This window comes from Hemitrygon akajei, chromosome 3 (assembly GCF_048418815.1).
Source record: "Hemitrygon akajei chromosome 3, sHemAka1.3, whole genome shotgun sequence".
NCBI classification, from domain to species: Eukaryota; Metazoa; Chordata; class Chondrichthyes; order Myliobatiformes; family Dasyatidae; genus Hemitrygon; species Hemitrygon akajei.
Genome location: NC_133126.1, coordinates 181,316,517 through 181,342,441, shown reverse-complemented (window position 1 = coordinate 181,342,441; position 25,925 = coordinate 181,316,517). Strand labels below are relative to the sequence as shown.

Genomic DNA, 25,925 nt, shown 5'->3' with positions numbered 1-25,925 from the left:
CAAAAATAATCAGATTCAACATATAATTTTCTAAGTCTGTAGCACAAATCATGTACAAGATGGAATCTGACAGCAGCATAGTACTTCCTTTTTTAAAACTATCAACATTAGTTACCATAAAAACAATGACATGAGAAATACAACCAGGATCATTTAGCTCTTCAAAATTAGTCTTCTATCGAATAAGATCAAGGCTGATCTTCAGCTCAATGCTATATGCCACACCATATCCTTAAGGCAGTTCATGCCCAAAAACCTGTCAGCTTTTAAGTAAAACACATGAAAAGGAATAACCATCCATATCTCTCTTGGGTACAGAATTCAAATGATTCACAATCCTTTCTCTGTCGCCTAATCGAATGGTGGTGAAACTGTGGAACTTAGTTTCTAAGAGAGTTATGAAGGTTCAAATTGCTGAGTTTAACTTGACTGTAAACATAACAAAATATTCAGGGAATAAGATATTAGTGTATGAAAGTTCTGCTGAGACAAAAGATATGCCATGCTCTTACTGAATAGTCAGGGTAGGGTGGCTAAATGGTCCAGTCTTGCTTCAACTTTGCGTTATTTTCCAACACCCACTGGGGTCATCATCTTATCTCATCAAGCTGAACTTCTCATCTGCACCACCAGTTCAAAATATAATAAACAGAGGCAATTAAGCCTCTTCTACCCTGTTAATCCCTCTCCTCACTGTCTCCAAGTACTTCTGTCCTTCAATTTAGAGACCAAAAGTACACACAGCACTCCAGATATGCAGCTACCCAAGTCACAGGGCATTTTCTTTACACTAATGCACTTGTATACAAAGGTCATTGGTTGCATTTTCCTAACTATACCTGAATGTTTATTTTTCATGTTTCATGCTTTAACACTCCCAAATCTTTTTGAACCTCTCTGTTCCATTCATTCAAAATTCATGCTGTTTTCATCTCACATTCTACCAAAATAACGAAAAGTGATTATACCATAAGACCATAGGACACAGGAGCAAAATTAGGCCATTTGGCCCATCGAGTCTGCTCTGCCAATCATGGCTGATCCTTTTTTCACCTCCTCAGCCTCACTCCCCAACCTTCTCCCCATAACCTTTGATGCCATGTCCAATCAAGAACAAATCAAGCTGTCTTAAATACGTTCGGCCCTCCTTATCTGCGAATTCCGCATGCGCAAATTCAACCAACCACGAATCGCAAAAACCCACAAGTGCTCTTCCAGCACTTGTTGTTCGAGCATGTACAGACTTTTTTCTTGTCATTATTCTCTAAACAATGCAATATAACATCTATTTTACATAGCATTTACATTGTATTAGGTATTATAAGTAATCTAGAGATGACTTAAAGTATACGAGAGGATGTGTGTGGATTATTGTGGATCAGGATCGAAAAAAATCAGAAGTTCTCTTACTAAGTAAGTTGGAACAGGTACATCCGGTATTATTTAGCGTCAGCTAGTCAAACGTAGCTTTCATTGGGGCACAGCCTTTCTCACTTTATCCTTTAAAATTGTTCCGATCGTCGACCGACGTAGCCTAACGCTTTTCCAATGACCGATGGTGTTTCACCTCTTTCCGATCGCTTTATTATTTCCACCTTATTTTCGATCGTGATTACTTTCGTGAACATAAACACTGCGGATTCAGAGTTCTGCCGCCGGGTCGTAATGTCCACCACACTGATTCAGGTTAAATAAGGTCTGGGGTTCCTCAGGGTCCTAAGGTCCACCGCATTGAGACAGGTTGAATAAGGGACTTGAGCATCCACGAATTTTGGTATCTGCGAGGGGTCCCGGAACTAATCCGTCGTGGATAAGGAGGGCCAACTGTATACCCAACAATCTGGCCTCCATTGCTGCCTGAGGCAATAAATTCCACAAATTCACCACCCGCTGGATAAAGAATTTCTCCACACCTCTGTTTTAAATAGATGCCCCTCTATCCTGAGGCTGTGCCCTCTTGTCCTAGATACCCCCACTTAGGAAAAATCCTTTCCACACCTACTGTCTAGGTCTTTCAACATTCAAAAGGTTTCCCTCCTTATCCTCTAAATTCCAATGAGTACAGGCCCATTCAAACGTTCCTTGAATGATAACCCTTTAATTCCTGGAATCATCCTTGTGAACCTCCTCTGAACCCTCTCCAATGCCAGCACATCTTTTCTTAGATGAGGAGCCCAGAACTGTTCACAGTACTCAATACTCAAGGTGAGCCCTCACCAGTGCCTTATAAATCCTCAACATCATATTCTTGCTCTTATATTCTAGACCTCTTAAAATGAATGCTAACATTACATTTGCCTTCCTTACCACCGAAGTTAATCTTTAGGGTGCTCTATACAGGGAGTCCCAAGTCTCTTTGCATATCAGATTTTTGGATTTTCTCCCTCTTTAGAAACATTGTATTTAATTTGCCACTCTCTTGCCCATTTGCCCAATCTGCTTAAGACCTTCTGCAGCCTACCAGTCTCTTCAACACTACCTGCCCCTCCACCAATCTTCATATCATCTGCAAACTTGGCAACAAAGCCAACTATTCCATCATCTAAATCATTGACATACAGCATAAAAAGTAGTCCCAACACTGACCCCTGCGCAACACCACTAGTCACTGGCAGCCAGCCAGGAAAGAATCAGTTTATTCCCACTCATTGCCTCCCAACACTCAACCAATGCTCTAACCATGCCCTAACTTATCTGTAATACTATGGGCTCTCAACTTGGAAAGCAGCCTCATGTGTGGCACCTTGTCAAAGGCCTTCTGAAAGTCCAAATATACAACATCTACTGTATCCTCTACATGTAATCTCTTCAAAGGCTTCCAACGGGCTCATCAGGCAAGATTTTTCCTTAAGGAAACAATGCTGACTTTGTCCTATCTTGTCCTATGTCACCAAGTACTTGTGAAGATCTTCAATCTTTCATTGTTTTCTTTATGCACATCTGTTTTTGTCCACTAAGCTTGCAGTGTGAGATCTTTTAAAATACCCACTGGTTTGTTCTTCTACTTTGCCAGTTACATGCTCAGAAAAATTCTAGTAAATTTGGCACGCATAATCCTCCCTTCACTATCAGCAAAGAACTGGAGCAACTTTGCTTTTTGTTTCTTTGTATCATAAATTGTGGAAGAGCCAATGTTATACAAGCTGTGTATGCTTTTCAGACACACTGTCGAGTTTTTCAGAACTGCCACCTTATCTTCTATAGATATCATACTGTGTTTGAGCTTTACACCACAAGAAACACTTCCTTTATTCAATGAAGACATGACTGGGGTTAGATAAGCACAGGTTATAAAATAAATGCAGAATCACAGATGAATGACTAGCTTCTTTTAAAGTCTGTGCCAGCAGCTGCTACTGCTAATGATGTCACCAAAAGAGTGGCAATAGGCTGGCGGGTTGGCACACTGACATCGGGAACTTGAAACTAGACTGGTGAAAATTATGTCCAAATCAGCTGTGGAACCCGATTACTGACTGCCAGATTCGAGGTGGTCAAACTGTATTACATGTATGACTCTCATCATACATTTAAAAGGTTTTGGCTGAAGCTGAGAAATTCTTGCACTATTCACTATTGCAATAAATATTTAAACCTCTGGTAAAACCACATAACTCATCTGCAATTGATAAAAAGCAAGGCACTGAAGGAAGACTTGAAACTACAATGAAGTAGACCCAAAAGTGAAGTGCAATTCTAAAATATTCAGCTATGTTATACTACAGTACAAGCATTTTTAAAGAACCATTTTTTTTAAAAAAGGAAGAGAGTAAACAGAATTACAAACCAGATAGCCAGGCATCAGTAGCAGTAGAGGGGAGTGGGAGGGCAGAGGAACTGGAATCCATATAAAGATGCAATGGTAGAGCATTTGGGATACAGTGACAGGATTGGACAAAAGCAGCAGGCACTTATGAAGGAAGGATCATGCGTAACAAATTTACTAGAATTTTTCTGAGCATGTAACTGGCAGAGAAGATGAACAAACCAGTGGGTACAGCGTACTTCAAGAAGGGTATTTTAAAAGATCTCACACTGCAAGCTTAGTGGACAAAATTAAAACAGCATTTGGGAATCTGATAGCTGTCATGGGTAGAGAGCTGATTAGCACACTAAAAACACGAAAGCAATCAACAGCAAACACAAGGAAATCTGCAGATGCTGGAAATTCAAGCAATCAACAGGTTTTTTTTCCCATTGGTAGCCAATGATTAGTAGGGTATCACAAGTTCCATATTTAGCCAGTTAGTCATGACACATATTATGGATTTACATGAGAGGATGAAATGCACTAGCTTCAAGTTTGCAGACAACAAAGGTGGGAGGAAATATAAGCCGAGGAAGAGGATATAGAGAGGTAATAATATAAATACTGATTAGCGAGCGGGCAAAAGCATGGTGGGTACAGTACACTAGGTAAATGTGAGATTATCATTTGAAGGCAAAAAACAGGAAGGGTATCTGAACAGAGGGATTAAGAAAGGGGTAGACGTAGTGAGACTGGATGCCTTTATGCACTAGTCAATTAAAGCAAGCATGCAGGCACAGCAGATAGTTAAGGTGGCAATCTGAATGCTTGCCTTCATAGCACAAGGGATGAAATACAGAAAGAAGAATGTATTTGTGAAGGGCCACACTAACACTACATTAAGTAGTGTGCAGTTTCAATAGCAAAATCATTATGGGAAGTGTGCAGTGAAGGGTTACCAAACAGACCCTGGGATGCAAGAGATATTCAGGTGATTGGTTTTTATTCATTAAGTGATGTGACACCTAATTAGTTTTTGCAAGGACTGAAATAGGGAGTCAGTAGCTCAATATGGGAGAAGGGCAAATCAATTCCATTATGCTCCAGACCATTGTGCCAAACCCACTGTAACAGCACATCCACCTTATCAATTAACAGAGATACCTCAAAAATAAATACAATCAATCTTCATCAGTTTCTAATGACACATTTCACCAATATCTACTGTTAAGATATATGGGAATTTTGCAATGGAAAACAGTATATGAAACAAGCCAGGAATACAGGATCTGTTTTTTTACTTCATAGCATTATTTTGTGCATGTTGAGTTGGTGTGTAGATGTTTGGGTTATATTACTCAAGGTAATTCTCAACAGTAATTTATCCCATTTCACATTACTTAGTCAGGGCACGTGTTAATACCTGAAGACGCAAGTACAGAATTAGGCCATTGGGTCCATTGAGTTTGCTCCAACATTTTATGATGGCAGATTTCTTATTCCTCTCAACTTCATTCTCCTGCCTTTTCCACAGAACATTTGACAATTTTACTAATCAAAAAATACCAATCATCACTTTATATATACCCACAGCCTCTACAGCGGTTTGTGGCAATGAATTCCACATATTCTCCATGTTCTGGCTAAAGAAATCTTCATCTCTGTTCCAAAGGGACACATTTCTCTTCTGAGGCTGTGCCGTCTGGTGCCAAAATCCCCCAGACTGGGAAATATCCTTTCCACATTCACCCTATTTAGGCCGTTCAATATTCAGTTGGATTCGATGGGATCCCCCCTCATTCTTCTAACTCCATCGAGCACAGGGCCAAAACCATTAAATGCTCCTAATACATCAATTCTTTCATTCCCAGAATCACTTTTGTGAACATCCCCTAGACCCTCTACAATACCAACACATTGTTTCTCAGATAAGAGGCCCAAAACTGCTCACAATACTCCAAGTATGGTCTGACTAATGCCTTATAAAGCCGCAACATTATATCCTTGCTTCTATATTTGAGTACTCTAAAGAAAAATGCTAACATTGTATTTGCCTTCCTTGCCTGGTGGACAACCTCAAGTTGCTCAACCTGCAAGTTAACCTTTAGGGAAACTTGCATGAGGACTCACAAGTCTCTTTGCACCTCAGATTTCTGAATTCTCTCTCCCTTTAGAAAACAGTCTACACTTTTATTCCTTCTATCAAAGTACATGACCGTATACTTCCCTACACTATATCCCATCTGCCACCTCTTTAACCTTTCTCCATACCTGTCCTTCTGCAGACTTTCCACTTTCTCTATATTGTCTGCCCCTCCACCTATTTTCATATCACCTGCAAACCTGGCCACAAAGCAATCAGTTCCATCATCCAAACCATTGACATATAATATGTTAATAAGTGGTCCCAACACTGCCCCTGCATAACACCACTAGTCACCGGCAGGCAACCACAAAAGGTCTTCTTTATTCCCACTTTTGGCTCCTGCCAGTCAGATAATCTTCTATCCATATCATATCTTTCCTGTAATACCATGGGCATTTATCTTGTTTAGCAACCTCATGTGTGGCACCTTGTCAAAGCCCTTCTGAAAATCCAAGTAAACAACATCCACTGACTCTCCTTTATCTCTCCTGCCTGTTAGTTCCTCAAATAATTCCAACAGATTTTTCGGGCAAATTTCCCTTAAGAAAACCATGTTTACTTTGGCCTATTTTATTGTGTGCCTACAGGTAACCTGAAATCTCATTGTTAATAATGGTCTCCAACATTTTCACAACCACTGAAGTCAGGATAACTGGTCTATAATTTCCTTTTTTCTGCCATTTTCAATCTTTCAGTCTTCTGGAACCATTCCAGAATCGAGTGATTCTTAACCATATAACCATGTAACAATTACAGCACGGAAACAGGCTATCTCAGCCCTTCTAGTTCGTGCCGAACACTTACTCTCACCTAGTCCCACTGACCCGCACTCAGCCCATAACCCTCCGTTCCTTTCCTGTCCATATACCTATCCAATTTTACTTTAATTGACAATACCGAACCTGCTTCTACCACTTCTACTGGAAGCTCGTTCCACACAGCTACCACTCTCTGAGTAAAGAAGTTCCTCCTCGTGTTACCCTTAAACTTTTGCCGCCTAACTCTCAACTCATGTCCTCTTGTTTGAATCTCCCCTACTCTCAATGGAAAAAGCCTATCAATGTCAACTCTATCTATCCCCCTCATAATTTTAAATACCTCTATCAAGTCCCCCCTCAACCTTCCATGCTCCAAAGAATAAAGACCTAACTTGTTCAATCTCTCCCTGTAACTTAGGTGCTGAAACCCAGGTAACATTCTAGTAAATTTTGTTGACATCTTTCCTATAATTCGGTGACCAGAACTGTACACAATACTCCAAATTTGGCCTTACCAATGCCTTGTACAATTTTAACATTACATCCCAAATCCTATACTCAATGCTCTGATTTATAAAGACCAACATACCAAAAGCTTTCTTCACCACCCTATCCACATGAGATTCCACCTTCAGGGAACTATGCACCATTATTCCTACATCACTCTGTCCTACCGCATTCTTTAATGCCCTACCATTTACCATGTATGTCCTATTTGGATTGTTCCTACCAAAATGTAGCACCTCACATTTATCAGCATTAAACTCCATCTGCCATCTTTCAGCCCACTCTTCTAAACTGGCCTAAATCTCTCTACAAAGTTTGAAAACCTACTTCATTATCCACAACGCCACCTACCTTAGTTTCATTTGCGCACTTACTAATCCAATTTACCACCCCATCATCAAGATCATTAATGTATATGACAAACAACATTGGACCCAGTACAGATCCCTGAGGCACACCACTAGTCACCAGCCTCCAACCTGACAAACAGCTGATTCAACTGATTCATGAAAGATCATTACTAATGCCACCACATTCTCTTGAGCTTTCTTTTTCAGAATCCTGGGGTGGAGTCCATCTGGTCCAGGTGACTTATCCACCATTAGACCTTCCAGCTTCCAAGCATGTCTTCCTTAGTAATAGCAACTACACTCAATGCTACTCCCTGACCCGCTCAAATTTGTGGCATACTGCTAGTTTTTTCCCCACATCCCCTAGACCCTATATGCAGAATAGAAGTCAGACAGTACTCAGTTTGTCTGCCATTTCTTTATCCCCCATTACTACCTCTCAAGCATCATTTTCCAGTGGTACGATATCCATTCTCTTTTACTCTTTATATCTGAAAAGACTTTTTTATATTACTGGCTACTTTACCTTCATATTCATCTTCTCTCCTTATTGTTTTTTTAGTTTCCTTCAGCTGGTTTTTAAAAGCTTCCCAGCCCTCCAGCTTCCTGCTAATTTTTGCTTTCACTTTTATGTTGTCTATAAACTTCTCTTGTCAGCCATAGTTGTCTCATTTTCCCTTTAGAATACTTCCTCTTTGGTATGTATCTACTCTGCCTTCTGAATTGTTCCCAGAAATACTATCTATTGCAGTTCTGCCATCATCCCTGCTAGTGTCACCTTCCAATCAACTTTGGGAAGCTCCACTCTTATGCCTCTGCAGATCTCTTTACTCCACTGTCATACTGACACATCTGATGTTAGCTTCTCCCTCTCAAACGAAAGTGAATTCATTTTTTATGGTCACTGCCTCCTAAGGGTTCCTTCACCTTAAGCTTCCAAATCAAATCTGTTTCATTACACATAATTACTCCATAATGGGCTCAACCACAAGCTGCTCTTAAAAGCCATTGCGTAGGCATTCTATGAATTCCGTTTCTTGCAATCCAGCAACAACCCACCCAATCTATCTGCATACTGAAATCTTCCACGACTATCCTAACATTGCTCTTTTAACATGCCTTTCCCATCTCCTGTTGTAATTTATATCACATATCCTAGCTACAATTCAATATATAAATCCCATTAGGGTCTTTTTACCCTTGCAGTTTCGTAATAATATCCGCAAGGATTCGACATTTTATGATCCTATGTCACCTAAGGATTTGATTTCATTTTTACCAACAGAGCCGCCCCACCCGCTCTGCCTGCCTGCATATCCTTGCATGTTAAGCTCCCAATTATGAGCTTCTTTCAGTCATGACTAAGTGATGACCACATCATACCCACCAATCTCAAACTGCACTACAAGATCAGCTACCGTATGCATTTAAATTTAACACCTTCAACTCCTGTATTTGTCACCCTTTTCAATTTTGCCTCATGTTACACTTCATCACATCCCACTGACTCCAATTTTGCCCTATCATTTGCAATGTCCTTCCTCTCAGTCTCACTACACATTGCTTCCTCTTTTATACCAAATGCCCCATCCTCAGCCATAACACTGCATTTCCCATCCCCTGTCAAAATTAGTTTAAACCCTCTCTAGATCTGGAACTCAACTGCATGAACTATGGGGGAAAAAAACATTGCATTAAAAAGCAAATGAAACCCACATAAACCTTTTACCAGTGGTGACTCTAACACTGGAAAAATTGAATGCAAGTCAAAATGCTCCTAATATACCTGGGGACATGGGTCTTTCTTTTTAATTCAACATTAAACACTTGCACCTAATGATAAAAATCTTGTTAGTGAGTTATCTTTACTAGAAATCAAGAGATGCTACCAAAGAACAGAGACAAGAACAAAATACTTACTTTGCTTGATTAACCTTTTGTCTGCCACAATTATGTTTTCAGCATCAATGATGATGACCTTTCCATCCCGAGATCCAACAGCAAAGTTATCAAAGCTGACATCCAGGAGGTAGAGCGCAAATTCAAAATCATTATTTGTGAGTTGCTCAGCAATTTCCAGCAACTGCCAGGCCAAGTCTACTCGTTTTTCCCAAGGTGCATGGTAGAAACTCCAAAGTTCATTGCCTACATAATTTACAGCCACCATTCTCCCACAGGCTCCAAGGTATTTTGCAAAAGGCCATCCTTCATCTGATGGAAAACTCTATGTAGAAAAAAGGTGAAAAAAATGTTCAAGGATCATCTACACAATGAAATTTAGTAATTCATAAAACAGACAAGTCATATAGCTTTGAATATTTTACACTGCAGGGGTCACATACTCAGGGTCTCAGAGTAGATGTGTTTTATGTGGGAAAACAAAATCCACACGTTGTTTCAGCTACAACTGGTTCTCAGCCAAAATGCTAAGCTTATTACTTCTGTTCTTTTTATTTACATTTTCCTTTCCAAATATTTCTCAATTCACTTCAGAAGGAGAATGGTCAAATACATAATTTGGGGTAGGGGAGTTCTTTCAGTTATCTTTAATGTTCTGGCCAGCAATAATCCTTGTTCAAAGTTACTAAAACAGATTGTAACATCATTATGCTGTTCACACAAGTTTTTTTTTCCACAATTTGGCTCCTGTATTTGCAATAATACAAAATTTACTGCACCTCCTCGGCTGTGAATGTTTCAGGATGCCCTGAAGAGGATATGAAAGGCACTACACAAATGGAGATCATTTCTAACATTAATAAACTTAAATCAGTCCTCTTTTATTATCAACTTCCCAGCTGGTAGAATCAATCGTTTAATACTTATTCAAGGTCTTAAAGGAAGCAATCACTATATTATGAACATTCAAAATGGTGATTTAATTTCTGTACTTCAGGCTACTCTCAATCATCAGCAGTTTGATAAAAGGCATTGTCAACAGTATTAGCAAACGACAGCTACTCACCAAAACCTAATCACTAAAGATGCCTAGTTTGGGATTAGTTCAGACAATTTGGCTCCAAAAATGTACCAAACAGCTGTACTCCAGAGGGGAGGTAAAAATGACTAACCTTGGTATGAAGAAGACAAGGGAAGATATTCCATTGACTAGAGTATAATTTAGTACAAAAAAATAGATGATTGTAGCTGGAAATCACTCATCCCAACTTCAATACATTTAACACAGAAGACCCCAAGGCAATGTCCCACGCTCAACTGAAACAATTTCATCAGTAATCTCCTTTCCATCACATGGTTAGAAGTGAGGCTGATCATTCAATTGCATTTGCAACTCCTCAGCAAAGTAATCCATGCCTGCTGCAGCAAGACCTGGATAGTATTCAGACACGATTGTTAAGTCAGAAGTGTACTGGACATTCCATGTCATATTAATGGAATGCCTCACCAACAAAATTCTAGGTGGGTCACATTGACCAAAACCTCAACCAAACTTGCCACATAAATAACATGGTTACATGAGTTCAGAAAAAGAATCAGAATCAGGTTTTTTTTTATCATTAACATGTCTTGAAACTTGGTGTTTTACAGCAGCAGAGAAATGCAATACATAAAAAAATTACTGTAATTTATAATAAGAAATATAAACATAAATGAGCAGTGCAAATAGAAAGCAAAAAGGTAATATTTCTGAACCATTCAGAAATCTGATGGCAGGCATGAAGAAGCTGTTCCTAAGCTGTTGAGCGTGCATCTTCAGGCTCCTATACCTCCTCCCTAATGGTAATGAGAAGAGGGCATATCCTGGATGGCGAGGATCCTTCGTGATGGATGCCATCTTCTTCAGGCATCGCCTACTGAAGATATCCTTGATGATGGGAAGAATAGTGCCCATGTTGGAGCTGGCTGAGTTTACAACACTCTTCAGCTATACATTGGCCTCTCCATACCAGACAGAGATGCAATGAGTTAGAATGCTCTCCATGGTACATAACAAAGCTCCTCAAATTCCTAAAAAAAAGAAAAGCATTCACCTCCTCCCCTCCCTTGGAAATTTTCATGTTTTATTATTATACAGCATTGAATCATGGTGGATTTGGTTTGGCTCTTTTGGCACTGATCAACAGAAAAGACTCTTCTGTCAAAGTGAAAACAAATTTCTACAAATTGGTCTATATTTATTAGAATTATTAAACAAAATAATTGATTGCATTATTCACTCCGTTCAAGTCAGTATTTGTTTAGTCACCACCTTTGGCAGCAATTACCGCCTTGAGTCTGTGTGGATAGGTCTCTATTAACTTTGTACATCTGGACACTGCAATTTTTCCCCATTCTTTACAAAACTGCTCAAGCTCAGTCAGATTGCATGGCAATCATGAGTGGACAGCCCTTTTCAAGTTCAGCCACAAATTCTCAATTGGTTTGAGGTCTGGACTGTGACATGGCCACTTCAGGACATTAACTTTGTTGTTTTTAAGCCATTCCTGTGTAGCTTTGGCTTTATGCTCAGTGTCATTGTCTTGCAGGAAAACAAATCTTCTCCCAAGTCATAGATCTCTTGCAGACTGCACCAGGTTTTCCTCCAGGATTTCCCTGTATTTTGTTGCATTCATTTTACCCCCTACCTTCACAAACCTTCCAGAGCCTGTTGCAGTGAATCATCTCCACAAGATGATGCAGCCACCACCATGTTTCATAGTAGGGATGGTGTGTTTTTGATGATGTGCAGTGTTTGGCTTACACCAAACAAAGCATTAAGTCTGATGGCCAAAAAGCTCAATTTTGGTTTAGAAACATCGCTGCTGGCAGTCCATTCCACGCACTCACCACTCTGCATATAAAACTTATCCTGGAATCTCCTCTGTACCTACGTCCAAGCACCTTAAAACTATGCCCTCTCATGCTAGCCATTTCAGCCCCGGGGAAAAGCCTCTGACTATCCACACGATCAATGCCTCTCATTATCTTGTACACCTCTATCAGGTCACCCCTCATCCTCTGTCAAACCACAGAACCTTCTTCCAGCTGACTTCAGTCTCCCACATATCTTCTGGCAAACTCTAGTCGAGATTTCAATTTTTTTCCTAACAGTGGTTTTCTCTTTGCCACTCTTCCATAAAGCTGCAGCTGGTGAAGCTGGTTAAACAGTGTTGTATGTGCAGTCTCTCCCATCTCAGCCACTGAAGCTTGCAACTCCTCCAGAGTTGTCACAGGTCTCTGGTGGCCTCCCTTCACGAGTTCCCTTCTTACACGGTCACTTTGTTTTTTAGGACAGGCTGCTCTAGGCAGATTTAAAGCTATATTATCTTTCCATTTCTTAATGATTGACTTAACTGTACGCCAAGGGATATTCAGTGTCTTGGAAATTTCTTGTAACCATCTCCTAACTTGTGCTTTTCAATAACCATGGAGTTGCTTGGAATGTTCTTTTGTCTTCATGGTGTAGTTTTTGCCAGGATACTGACTCACCAGCAGTTGGACCTTCCAGGCATAGGTGTATTTTTACTACAATCAATTGAAACACCTTCACTGCAGACAGGTGATCTCCATTTAACTAATTATATGACTTCTAAAACCAATTGGCTGCACCAGTGATGGGGGAAATATTTATGCAACCAATTATTTTGTGTTTTATATTTGTAACTTATGTCACTTTGTAGAGATCTATTTTCACTTTGACATGAAAGAGTCCTTTTCTTTTGATCAGCATCAAAAAAAGCTGAATTAAATCCACTGTGATTCAATATTGTAAAATAATAAAACATGAAAACTTCCAAGGGGAGGTGAATCTTTTTATGAGGACTGTTTTACAGCTGGCATGCCTGCTTCATAAAAGCATCAATAACATTGAGCCCAGGATAGAACTTCAGGAATTTAAAGCTGCTCACTCGTTCCACCACAAACCCCTCAATGAGGACTGGTGCATGTTCTCTCAATTTCCCCTTGAAGTCCACATCAATTTTTTGGTCTTTGTGATATTCTCTGCAAGGTTGTTGTTATGATACCATTCAACCTACTGGTCTATATCGCTCCTAAACAGTTCCTTGTTACCATGTCAGATTTTATCCAGAACAGTCATGTCATCTGTGAGTATAGTATTTGAGGTATGCTTAGTCATGTGTGCACAGAGAATAAAGAAGTGGACTAAGCATGCATCATTACTATGTGCCTGGGCTGATTGTCAGTGAGGAGATGTTATTCCTGATCCACACTGGCTGTAGTTTCCTGATAAGGAAGTCGAGCATGTAGTCGCAGAGGGAGAGACAGAGAAAAAGCTTGGTGATTAATACCTTATTACCAACCTTGAATATTACTCTCCAAACTATTTGCAGTAATACTGGAAAAAAGAGATTCTTTGCTTGAAAAATACCCCAAACCACCTCATGCAGTGATATAGCATTTCTACCTTATTTTAGTTTCCCAATTTCCTTTTCAGATGCATGCCTAAATAAAAGCTCAGGATAAAATTATTGCCCTGAATGAACACTTTAAATTCCAAGCCAACCGCAAGTCTACCTTATTGTGACGTTCCATAGATAACATACAACATTCTATAACAGAAATGAACAGTTAATATAGACGTTTGATGCAGAACAGAAATGCACAAGAATTTCCATAGTATAACAATTAGCATGATCCGACAAAGCATCATGTAACTCCATTCTCAAAATGCTGGAGTAATTCAATAGGCCAACGAGCTTCTATGGAAAAAACGTTTCGGGCATGCACGTTTGCTCTTACCCCACTTCCCGCTACACTACCAGGGAGAGGGTTCCTCTCATCTCATCTACCACCCCACCAGCCCGTGTCCAACACATAATTCTCCGTAATTTCCACAACCTCCCACCACCAAATAGATCTTTTCCTATCCCCCCGCCCAACCTTCTGCCTTCCACGAGGTTTGCTCCCTACTTGACTCCCTTGTCCATTCATCCTTCCCCATTGATCTGCCTCCTGGCACTTATCCTTGCAAGCGGAATAAGTGCTACACCTGACCCTACACTTCACTACCATTCAGGACACCAAACAGTCCTTCCAGGTGAAGCGACACTTCAACTGTGAGTCTGTTGGGGTCATATACTTTGTTCAGTGCTGCCAATGTGGCCTCTTGTATATCAGTGAGACCCAACAGAGATTGGGAGACCATTTCGCTGAGCATCTACACTCCATCTACCAGAACAAACGGGATCTCCCAGTGGCCACCCATCTTAATTCCACTTCCCATTCCGATATGTCCATCCATGGCCTCCTCCACTGTCAGGATAAGGCCACACTTAGATTGGAAGAACAACACCTTATATTCCATTTCAGTAGCCTCCAATCTGATGGCATGAACATCGATTTCTCAAACTTCCAGTAATGCCTTGGCCCCCACCCCCCTTCATCTTCCATCCTCTTGTCCCTCTCTCATGTTATCTCCTTGCCAGCCCATCGCCTCCCTCTGGTGCTCCTCTCCCCACCTTTCTCTCTCTCTTCCATGGCCTTCTGTCTCTTTCACCAACCAACTTCCTAGCTCTTTGCTTCATCCCTCCCCCTCCAGGTTTCACCTATTGCCTGGCATTTTTCTCTCCCCAACACCCCCCCACCTTTCAAATCTACTTCTCAGTTTTTTTTCCTCCAGTCCTGCTGAAGAGCTGTGGCCCAAAACGTCGACTGTACTTGTTTTTCCCTATAGATGCTGCCTGGTCTGCTGCGTTCCTCCAGCATTTTGTGTGTGTTGCTCAGATTTCCAGCATCTGCAGATTTTCTCTTGTTTATAACTCCACTCTATCTCCTTTGCTTTTCAAGCTTGGATGTAGTTTAAGGATGCTGAATCATTTAGAATTAAATGAGGGAAAGATGAAGTAATTTTCAGATGATACAAAAAATTGGCCGATTGCGATTGATTCAGAATGAGGTATATGATCTAAATACGAATTAGATAAATGGAACGCAATGGTTGAAGCAGAACACCAAACAGGAATAAATAATGAATAGGTGGATAATCTGTGGTACTGAGAAACAAAGGGACCTTCAACATCAACACATTCCTCATTCTAGATTCAACCTCAATAGGCGATAGGGTGGCTCAACAGAAAACTGTAACACAGCTTCAGGGACCCATGTTCAATCTTGACCTCAGGAGCCGCATAGCATTTAAACATTCTCCATGTGTGTTTTCCCTCCACACAGCTCCCAAAGACATGATGGCAACTTTAAATTCAGTGGTGATAGGAAAAATGGACATGGAAGAGAGGAGATTACAGGGAAATAAATGGGATTTCTCTCAAAATTGGCTTAGATTCAATGGACTGAACGGGCCTTCCATATCCTAATAAAAAAATAATCTTCTCCACATCCAAATTGACCTTGCTCATTTCAATCAAACTTTCCTAATTTCAGCAAATACAAACCTTGCCCATCCAACCTTCCTTAAGTGCCAACCTGCCTATTCCAGGTATTTAGTTCAGAAGTGGCCCATAGTTACAAATTTCTTTGCATACTTTCTTAAATGAAATCAATACTGAATACACTATTCCATGTATGGTACTGTAGAGACCATATAACTTAAGTGCAATCTGTCCATTGTTATGTTCGGCTCCCTTAGCAATAAACAATGTTAACTTTTCTGATTACTCACTGTGTCTGCAAACTAACCTTGACCTACAAAGAGACCTAGATTCCGCTACCTCTGAGCTCTGGATCTCCCACCATGTACATACTCTGCAAGTTCTTTTAGTGTTCTGAACAATTCAGTTTATATTTTCAAGTTCTGAAGCAATCCAACTAACTTAATGTCCAAATAACCGACTGTTTAAAATGTCTCCAGATATCAGCTCTATGGCTCATTACCAACTTACACTATCATGGAAAAAATGGCATCAAATTCTATTGTTTAATCCTGACCACCTGTTCCAACAGTGACAAGTGTGCACAGTCTCCCTGTGACTCCACCGATGTCCAGTTTTCTCTCACATTGCAAAAACATGCACGCTAGTGATTAACTGGTCCTGTAAATTGACCCTATGCAGGCAAGTAGATAAATCTAGGAAGGATTGAAGAGAATAAAAATTACAAGATTTACATCGGATTAGCTAAGTGGGTGACTGCTTGTTGGCATAAACTTGCTGAGCTGAGGGCTTGCTTCCCACTTCATATGAATCCATGATACGAATTCAATGAATTTTCAGTTTTGTTAATTCCCCTTTTTTAATCTATATTTGACTTTACAATTCAGTCAAGTTTTAATTGGTTCAGTCAAGCTTCTTTAATATTTGAAATTATGAGCAAGGAAGAAACTTAATCTTTAACATGACTGACACAATAAACTTAATATGCAAAACTTCTAGCTGGAGGTTAAACAGAAAATTAATAGTACAGTTAAGAACTACATATGAAACACATGCATATGATTCACTAAATATTCAAAGGTACAAAATATCTCCATAGAGGAGTAATAAGGCAGCAGTACAACATGAAATCAATTGTGCCTCCCCCAGAAGGCATTTTGTTTTATTCTGAGACTCTCCACTGACAGCATTAAAAAAATTCACAAAATTACCTATCATAATTAATGTAATTCATCAAAATTATCACTAGAAATTACTTTATTCAGAATATTGATGATATACAGGATCTAGAGTACTAAACACATTTTAATCTCTTAACTCAAGAAACGATAAATTCTCCTGGAGACAGTCCAGACAAAGTCCAACCCTATGCACGTGCATCAAAACTGCTGAAATTGAGAGCTTCTATTTTGTGGGTCTAAACATCACCAATGGCCTAATCTGATCTAACCATGTGGATGCCACAACTGATAAAACTCATTCATGCCTCTACCGCTCAGCAGGCTAAGTAAATTTTAAGTCCAGTGACCAAAAAAAGATCCACATACAATTTTTGGAAAGCCATCTCATGGGTGAAGTAGCAATTCTGGACTAAATTTGAATCAATGGGGGAGGACTTTGTCAAATGGTGCAAGCTGAATCATCTGCCCCATATCTCAGAAAGGATGTGTTGTCATTGGAGAGAGTCCAGAGCAGGCTCATGAGGATGATTCTGGGAATGAAGGGGTTAACATATGAAAAGTGTTTGACAGCTTTGGGCCTGTACTCACTGGAGTTTAGAAGAATGCAGGGATATCTCGTTGAAACCTACCAAATGTTAAAAGGACTAGATAGGGTGGATGTGGAGATGTTTCCTATAGTGGGGGTAACCAGAACTACAGGGCACAGCCTCAAAATTGAGGACCAGCCCTTTAGAACAAAAGTAAGGAGGAACTCTTTTTAGCCAGAGAGTAGTAAATCTGTGGAATGCTCTGTCACAGATTGCAGTGGAGGCCAAGTCTATGGGCATATTCAAGGCGGAAACTGATAGTTTCCTGATCAGTCAGGGCATCAAAGGATATGGCAAGAAGGTAGGTGTTTTATGGGATCTGGGGTCAGACATGATGTAATGGTGGAACTGACTCGATGGGCTGAATGGCCTAATTCTGCTCCCTTGTCTTATGATCTTAATAGTAATACTAAGGAGACTGTGATGAACTTCAGGATGACCAAGCCTGTATTGTTCCCAGTTACTACTGATGGTGAGGATGTGGTGAGGACCTAGAAGTATCTGGGGGTGCACCTGGATGACAGATTTGAGTGGAGCACCTACACAGAGACTGTGTACAAGGGGGGTGCAGAGTCACCTCTACTCCCTGAGGTGACTGAGGTCCTTTGTAGTGTGCAGGCCTCTCCTTCACATGTTCTTCCAGTCTGTTGTCACCTGTACAATCTTTCATGCGGTGGTGTGCTGGGGAAATAACATCAACACAAGTGATGCCAACCATCTCAATAAAATGATTAGAAAGTCTGGCTCTGTTATAAGACTCAAACTGGACACACTGGAGACTGTGATAGAACCGAGGGCCCCAAGGATAATCCTGGCAATTCTGAACAATGTTTCTCACTCTCCCACAAACCAAGTTATGGTACATTTTATCTCTGGAATATCTTCTTACAACAGAAGTCATGCTCACCAATCAGAAGTTCCCTGACCTGTCTTTGTTACTCTTCGTGATCAATGGACCAACATTGGCTACCCTCCAGACTTCTGCAATTGCACCAGCAGCTAACAGCAAAGCAAATCTCTCTATAAAGGCCTTCGCAATTTCTTCCCTGGCTTCCCAATAAGGTCTGGGGTGCACTTGGCCTGGCCCTAAGGATTTGCCCATATGAAAGTACTTCAAGCTTGTAACACCTCCTTCCTCATATTACAGGATTCAAAGGATGTAGACTTATTACTTTCATTTATATGCCGTCTATGATATTCTCCTTTGTAAATCTCAAAGAGAAATAGGTATTACAAATCTCAGCCATATGCTGTGGTTCCAACATATAGGTTCCTCTATATATGTATTGCATGAGAAAATTGTCTTGGACGCACCATATATTTTACCATCCATAGTGCCTTTGCACCCTGGCTAGCCCAGTCAATACTGGGAAAATTGAATCTCCCACAGGCACTACCATATTATTGCCGCAACTACTTGCAATCTCATGTTCCCATTGACTTCTTGGAGGGTCTATAACATAGCTTTACCAAGATAACCATCCTTTATTTCTAAGTTCTACCCAAATGAGCTTGTTAGATGATTTCTCAAGAATATCCTTTCTGCTGTTATGCATTCCCTTATCAAGGAAAAATCCCTCCACTCCTACCTTCTCCTATCACTGGTATCCTGAAACATTGAGCTGCCACAGTTCTGCCTTTCTCTGAGCCATGCTGCTGCAAAGGCACAATATCCCAGTCCCTAGCAACAAGGCACACCCTTCATACATCCATTTTACCTATTAAGCTATCTGTAGGTTACGGGAACAAGAAGCAAAAACAAAGCCTACACAGAGGTTTGCACAGGGCCAGAGTCGCCGCTACTTCATAAGGAGACTGAAGTCCTTTCGAGTATGCAGGCCTCTCCTTCACATGTTGTACCAGTCTGTTGTCACCAGTGCAATCTTCTATGCAGTGGTGTGCTGGGGCAGTGGCATCAACACGGATGCTGCCAACAGGCTCAATAAACTGAATAGAAAGGCTGGCTCTGTTATAGGAATCAAACTGGACACAATGGAGGCTGTGGTACAATAAAGGACTCGACAGAAAATCCTGTAATTCTGGACAATGTTTCTCACCTTCTACATACCACCTTGTCTGAACAGAGGACCACTTTTAGTAAGAGACTAAGACAACCACATTGCTCCAAAAAGCACTATATGTGGTCATTCTTACCCTCGGCCATTAGGCTCTATAATGAGTCAGGGAAGTGATGATCCCCTCCTATTAGACTGTTTGTGGTAACTTGTTTTTTTTTATTCTTTCTACTTCTCTTCTAATATTAACATTTGTGCACGTGTAATGCTACTATGACACTAATTTCATTTGAAATGAATAATCTATCTACATACACAGATCCTCTATGGAAATTATCGGGGTCTCTCTTCCATGGATTAGAATTATTTATCAGGAGTGCTGCATATGCAGGGCCCTTAGCATTGTCAGTGACCCGCTCACAACTGTCCTACAGTCTCTTTGACCACCTACCATTAGGCAGAAACACCACAGCATTAGATCAAGATTGTTAGGAAAGGAAACAACATCTTCCCCCAGGCTGTGAGACTACTGAACTCCCTGCCACCATACAAGTCTCAAACTCTTGAAGTGCCAAGTGCACTGTACTGTTCTAACTTGTATCATATATGTACCTTTATTTATTTAAATGTTTGTGGTAACATTACTTTTGTGTCTGGAAGAACATTGTCTTATTTGGTAGTATTCAGTGGCATGCAAAAATTTGGGCACCCCGGTCAAAATTTCTGTTACTGTGAATAGTTAAGTGAGTAGGAGATGAACTGATCTCCAAAAATCATAAGGTTAAAGATGAAACATTCTTTTCAACATTTTAAGCAAAATTACTGTATTATTTTTGTTTTGTACAATTTTAGAGTGGAAAAAAGGGAAGGAGCACCATGCAAAAGTTTGGGCACCCCAAGAGATTTGAGCTCTCAGATAACTTTTACCAAGGTCTCAGACCTTAATTAGCTTGTTAGGGCTATGGCTTGTGCACAGTCATCGTTAGGAAAGGCCAGGTGATGCAAATTTCAAAGCTTTATAAATACCCTGACTCCTCAAACCTTGTCCCAACAATGGGCTCCTCTAAGCAGCTGCCTAGCACTCTGAAAATTAATATGATGCCCACAAAGAAGAAGGAGGCTACAAGAAGATAGCAAAGCGTTTTCAGGTAGCCGTTTCCTCAGTTCGTAATGTAATTAAGAAATGGCAGTTAACAGGAATGGTGGAGGTCAAGTTGAGGTCTGGAAGACTAACAGAACTTTCTGAGAGAACTGCTCATAGGATTGCTAGAAAGGCAAATCAAAAGCCCCGTTTGACTGCAAAAGACCTTCAGGAAGATTTAGCAGACTCTGGAGTAGTGGTGTACTGTTCTACTGTTCAGTGACACCTGCACAAATATGACCTTCGTGGAGAGTCATCAGAAGAAAACTTTTCCTGCGGCCTCACCACAAAATTCAACATCAGAAGAACATCTAAACAAGCCTGATGCATTTTGGAAACAAGTCCTGTGGACTGATGAAGTTAAAATAGAACTTTTTTACTGCAATGAGCAAAGGTATGTTTGGAGAAAAAGGGTGCAGAATTTCATGAAAAGAACACCTCTCCAACTGTTAAGCATGGGGGTGGATCAATCATGCTTTGGGCTTATGTTGCAGCCAGTAGCACGGGGAACATTTCACTGGTAGAGGGAAGAATGAATTCAATTAAATACCAGCAAATACTGGAAGCAAATATCACGGCGTCTGTAAAATAGCCAAAGATTAAAAGAGGATGTCTTCTATAAAAGGATAATGATCCTAAACACACCTCAAAATCCACAATGGACTACCTCAAGAGGCGCAAGCTGAAGGTTTTGCCATGGCCCTCACAGTCCCCCGACCTAATCATCATCGAAAAATCTGTGGATAGACCTCAAAAGAGCAATGCATGTAAATAAGACTGCCCAAGAATCTCACAGAATTAGAATCCTTTTGCAAGGAAGAATGGGAGAAAATCCCCCAAACAATAGACAGACTCGTAGCTGGCTACAGAAAGTGTTTACAAGCTGTGATACTTGCCAAAAGGGGTGTAACTAAGTACCGACCATGCAGGGTGCCCAAACTTTTGCTTTGGGCCCTTTTCCTTATTTGTTATTTTGAAACTGTAAAAGATGGAAATAAAAAAGTAATCTTGCTTAAAATATTAAAGAAATGTGTCATCTTTAACTTCATGCCTTTTGGAAATCAACTTTTACTCACTTAGCTATTCACAGTAACAGAAATTTTGACCAGGGGTGCCCAAACTTTTGCATGCCACTCTAAGTATATGGTTGAAAGACAATAAACTTGAACATTTACCTGTTTTGGAAAAAACACTTAATATCTGAATTAATGATTAAACTCTCTAATTTACAAACATCACTCTTTTAGTAACATTTTAATCACTTGATTGAACAATAGATTTGCCTGATAAAAGTACAAGGTCAATATATTCCAAGGTTCACTGAGTAAAAGTATGTATTGTATATGGCTTAAAATCTGAGGAAATCTTTTCTTTAGCTTACCCAATCAAAATTGTAATTTTTAGATTCCAGATTTATTCACATTTTCTCATTCAGCTATCACAAAACTTTGAGAGAAATCTGTTACAAAAATTACATTAACACATTCTCGAGGGTGCCAAGAGAAGGCTTATTCTTAAATGTCTCTATTAAAGCTACCTTTACAAAATCACTTCATGCTGCTACCTATCCCTTTGAATTCTTACAATACATTTGCAGATTGTATACTTCAACTTGTAAAACTTTTATCACTATTTTCAATCTATTGCTAGCCAGCATTTTTAAAATTACATTAAATCCTTGGATCAATAACAATCATGGCTAAAGCCAGCATAATATGATTTGTCAAATAACCCACCTTTATTTATCATAGTAAACCCATCACATAATTTTACAAAGGATTTTGAGTAGATCCTGTAACAACTGTTAAATTTAAACACGGTACAGAAACAATGGAGATTATGTAGCTCACACGAGGAAATCTGCAGATGCTGGAAATTCAAACAACACACACAAAATGCTGGTGGAACACAGCAGGCCAGGCAGCATCTATAGGAAGAAGTGCTGTCGAGGTTTCGGGCTGAGACCCGAGTCCTGACAAAGGGTCTTGGCCCAAAACGTCGACAGTGCTTCTTCCTATAGATGCTGCCTGGCCTGCTGTAGATTATGTAGCTCTAATGTTTGTTAGAAATGGACTTCAAGAAAGAAAGAAATAGGCTGGTGGAATGGTCAAAAATGTGATAGTTGACAAAGCTAATAAATGTGAACATTTAGATGGAAAAATTAAAAGACAATATAAACAGAAGGCAATATTACTTATTTTAATCAATTGACTGAACAAAGGCTTAGCTTGAAAAGACACTTAAAAAAAAAGTACAATGCCAATTTCATGCCTTTTTCTCATTCTGCCATCTGTAAGGATGTACAGAAGCTTGAAGACACTCAAGGATTCAGGAACAGCTTCTTCCCTCTGCCATCCGATTTCTAAATGGACATTGAACCCATGAACACTAGCTCACTACTTTTTCATTTCTATTTTTGCACTACTGAATTATATACACTTAGCGTAATTAATATTTACTTTTTACTATTATGTATTACTTTGTACTACTGCCTACAGACAACTAATTTCACAAAATATGCTGCTGATTCTGATTTGGATGTCTACAAAGAACAGGACTGGGGCAGATTGAGAAAGTGGTGAAAAATAATCCACGATTGTTAACCAGAGGCAGACAGTATGATTCAGGATTATTTAATGTCATTTCCAGTACGCGAGTGTAACGGAGAACGAAACAACTGTTACTCCAGATCCAATGCAGCATATATAAAAAACACACTAAGATAAAGAACACTTAATTAAAAAAAATAAATATGGTGGATTAGTGGGTGGAGGTGTTGATCAGCCTTACTGCTCAGAGAAAGTAACTTTTTTTTGAGTCTGGTGGTCTAGGCAGGAATGCTTCATAGCCTCCTCCCTGATGGGAGTGGGACAAACAATCTATGTGTGGGTGGGGGGGGGTGGGATCCTTCATATCGCTGGCCTTTCTCTGGCACCTTTCTGTGTATATGCCCTTGATGGTGGTTAGGCTGGTGTCAGTGATGAATTGGGCAGTTTTGATACCTATTATAAAACCATCTAGACTGCTGCAGTGCGGTTTCCGTACCAAGCAGTGATGCAGCATATTAGGATGCTCTCTCGAGCACATCTGTAGAAGGTTCTGAGTACTAATGTGCAAAGTCCAGCTCTCTTCAGCCTCCTCAGAAATCAGAGTCCTTGGTGAGCTTTCTTGATTGTGTAGAATGTTTTGCGAGATGTGTACTTCCAGGAGTTTGAAACAGCTTATAGTTTCCACTGCTGTGCTACCGAGGTAGAAAGCGGTGTGAGTGCTGAGAGTTCTTCTGAAGTCAAGAGCAATCTCCTTTGTCTTGTTGACATCAAGGAAGAGGTCACCTGCCTGGCACCAGGCCTCAAGGTCTTCCACCTCTTCTTTGTGGGCTGTCTCATTAATGTTGATGAGCACCACCATTAGGGTAGAGCATGACAAACGTTGTGGCATCTGTTGTATAACAGTACTGATAGCAAGTTCTGTCCACTGTGGCAGAAATTGAGTTTCTGTGTTATAGAATAATAGTCTGTCAGCCCAACTTGTCCATGCTAACAAATATGCCCATCTATGTTAGTGCCACTCACCTGCATTTGGTCCAAATCCCCCTAAACCTTTCCTATCCATGTGCCTGCCAAAATATCTTCCAAATGTTATTGTACCTGCATCAACCACTTCCTGTGGCAGCTTGCTCCATAAATCAACCAAACCATTATTTTATAAGGGTTTGTATATAGCTGCCATGCCCAGTTAGAGACACATTTTCAGAAAGTTACAAAGGTTTGAGGGTGCATTAGAATTCAGGGATGATGAACTTCAGTTATGTGGATGAAATGGAAAAGCATAGGTTGTTCTCCTGCATATAGATGAGCTACAAGGCTGGAACCATTTAAAATCATGAGTATAGACATGACAGATAAAGAGGAAACACTCACTGATAGAAGGGTCAAGGACTGGAGACTAAAGAATTTCTTTAAAATGATTGCAAAACAGCCAATAGTAACCCAAGGAGCATGTCTTTTTATTTTAAAAACAGTGAGTGGTTGTTGTCTAGAAAGCATCACTAAGCTTGATAGAAGAGGGAATTAGGAAATTACAGTTCAGGAGAATAGGACTAGCTAGATTGTTCTTGCATGGAGAAGTTACAAACTTGATGGGCGGGATGGCCTTCTTCCACGTATAAAGATTGTGAGATTTTGCTAACATTAGAACAACTAAGGAAATTCAATTTTGGTTCCTGACGAAGGGTCTTGGCCCAAAACATCGACTGTTTATTCTTTTCCACAGATGCTGCCTAGTCTACTGAATTCATCCAACTTTGTGTTGTGTTGCTTGGATTTCATAAACTAAGTTGAATAATCTGACAACAGATCTTTGCTGATGCAATGTTCAACATCCACTTATTCATGAGAAGTACTATAGCTTAAGTTCTGAACTAGCTATACAGGGAAAAAATACTGAGTTTCACATTTGAAGGCATTCTTAATTCAACACATTATTTTAGTTGAAAAACAAACTGCTTGAACTAATACAAATATACACTCAGTGGACAGTTTATTAGGTGCATCTGAACAACTACTCCGTAATGGAAACATCTAATCAGCCAATCATGTGTCAAGCAACTCAATGCACAAAAGCATACAGACCTAGTCAAGAGGTTCAGTTGTTGTTCAGACTAAACATCAGAATGGGGAAGAAATCTGATCTAAGTGACTTTAGCTACTTCTTTTTCTCAAGTCCTACCGAAGGGTCTCGGCTCAAAATGTCAACTGTACTTTATCCCCCCATAACTGCTGCCTGGCCTGCTGAGCGCCAGCATTTTGTGCGTTGCTTGGTCAGGGAATGATTGCTGGTGCCAGATGGGGTGCTTTTAGTATCACAGAAACTGATGATCTCCTAGGATTTTCAACACAACTGTCTTTAGAATTTGCAAAGAATGGTGCAAAAAAAACAAGAATCATATAGTGAGTGGCAGCTCTATGGGTGAAAATGCCTTGTGGATGAGAGAGGTCAGAGGAGAATGGCCAGACAGGAAGGCAACTGTAACTCATACCCACACATTACAACAGTGGGGTGTAGAACAGCATCTCTGAATATACATGTTGAACCTTGTACTAGATGGGCTACAACAGAAGACCACAATTGGTTCCACTACCATACCTAATAAAGTGGCCACTGAGTGTAGATTTTCTACATTTTAGAAATCTAAAAATTTA

At 40.1% G+C, this 25,925-nt stretch overlaps 1 protein-coding gene across 5 annotated transcripts in view; it reads right to left on the bottom strand.

The window, feature by feature from the left end:
- Window positions 1-25,925, bottom strand: part of dipk2ab (divergent protein kinase domain 2Ab) — a 208,680-nt gene that overhangs the window by 109,416 nt on the left and 73,339 nt on the right. For all 5 annotated transcript variants that reach the window (XM_073041532.1, XM_073041537.1, XM_073041533.1 and 2 more), the window contains one exon: window positions 9,430-9,733. In XM_073041532.1, the coding sequence (XP_072897633.1) occupies window positions 9,430-9,733 (304 nt within the window). The remainder of the gene's footprint in view (window positions 1-9,429; window positions 9,734-25,925) is intronic.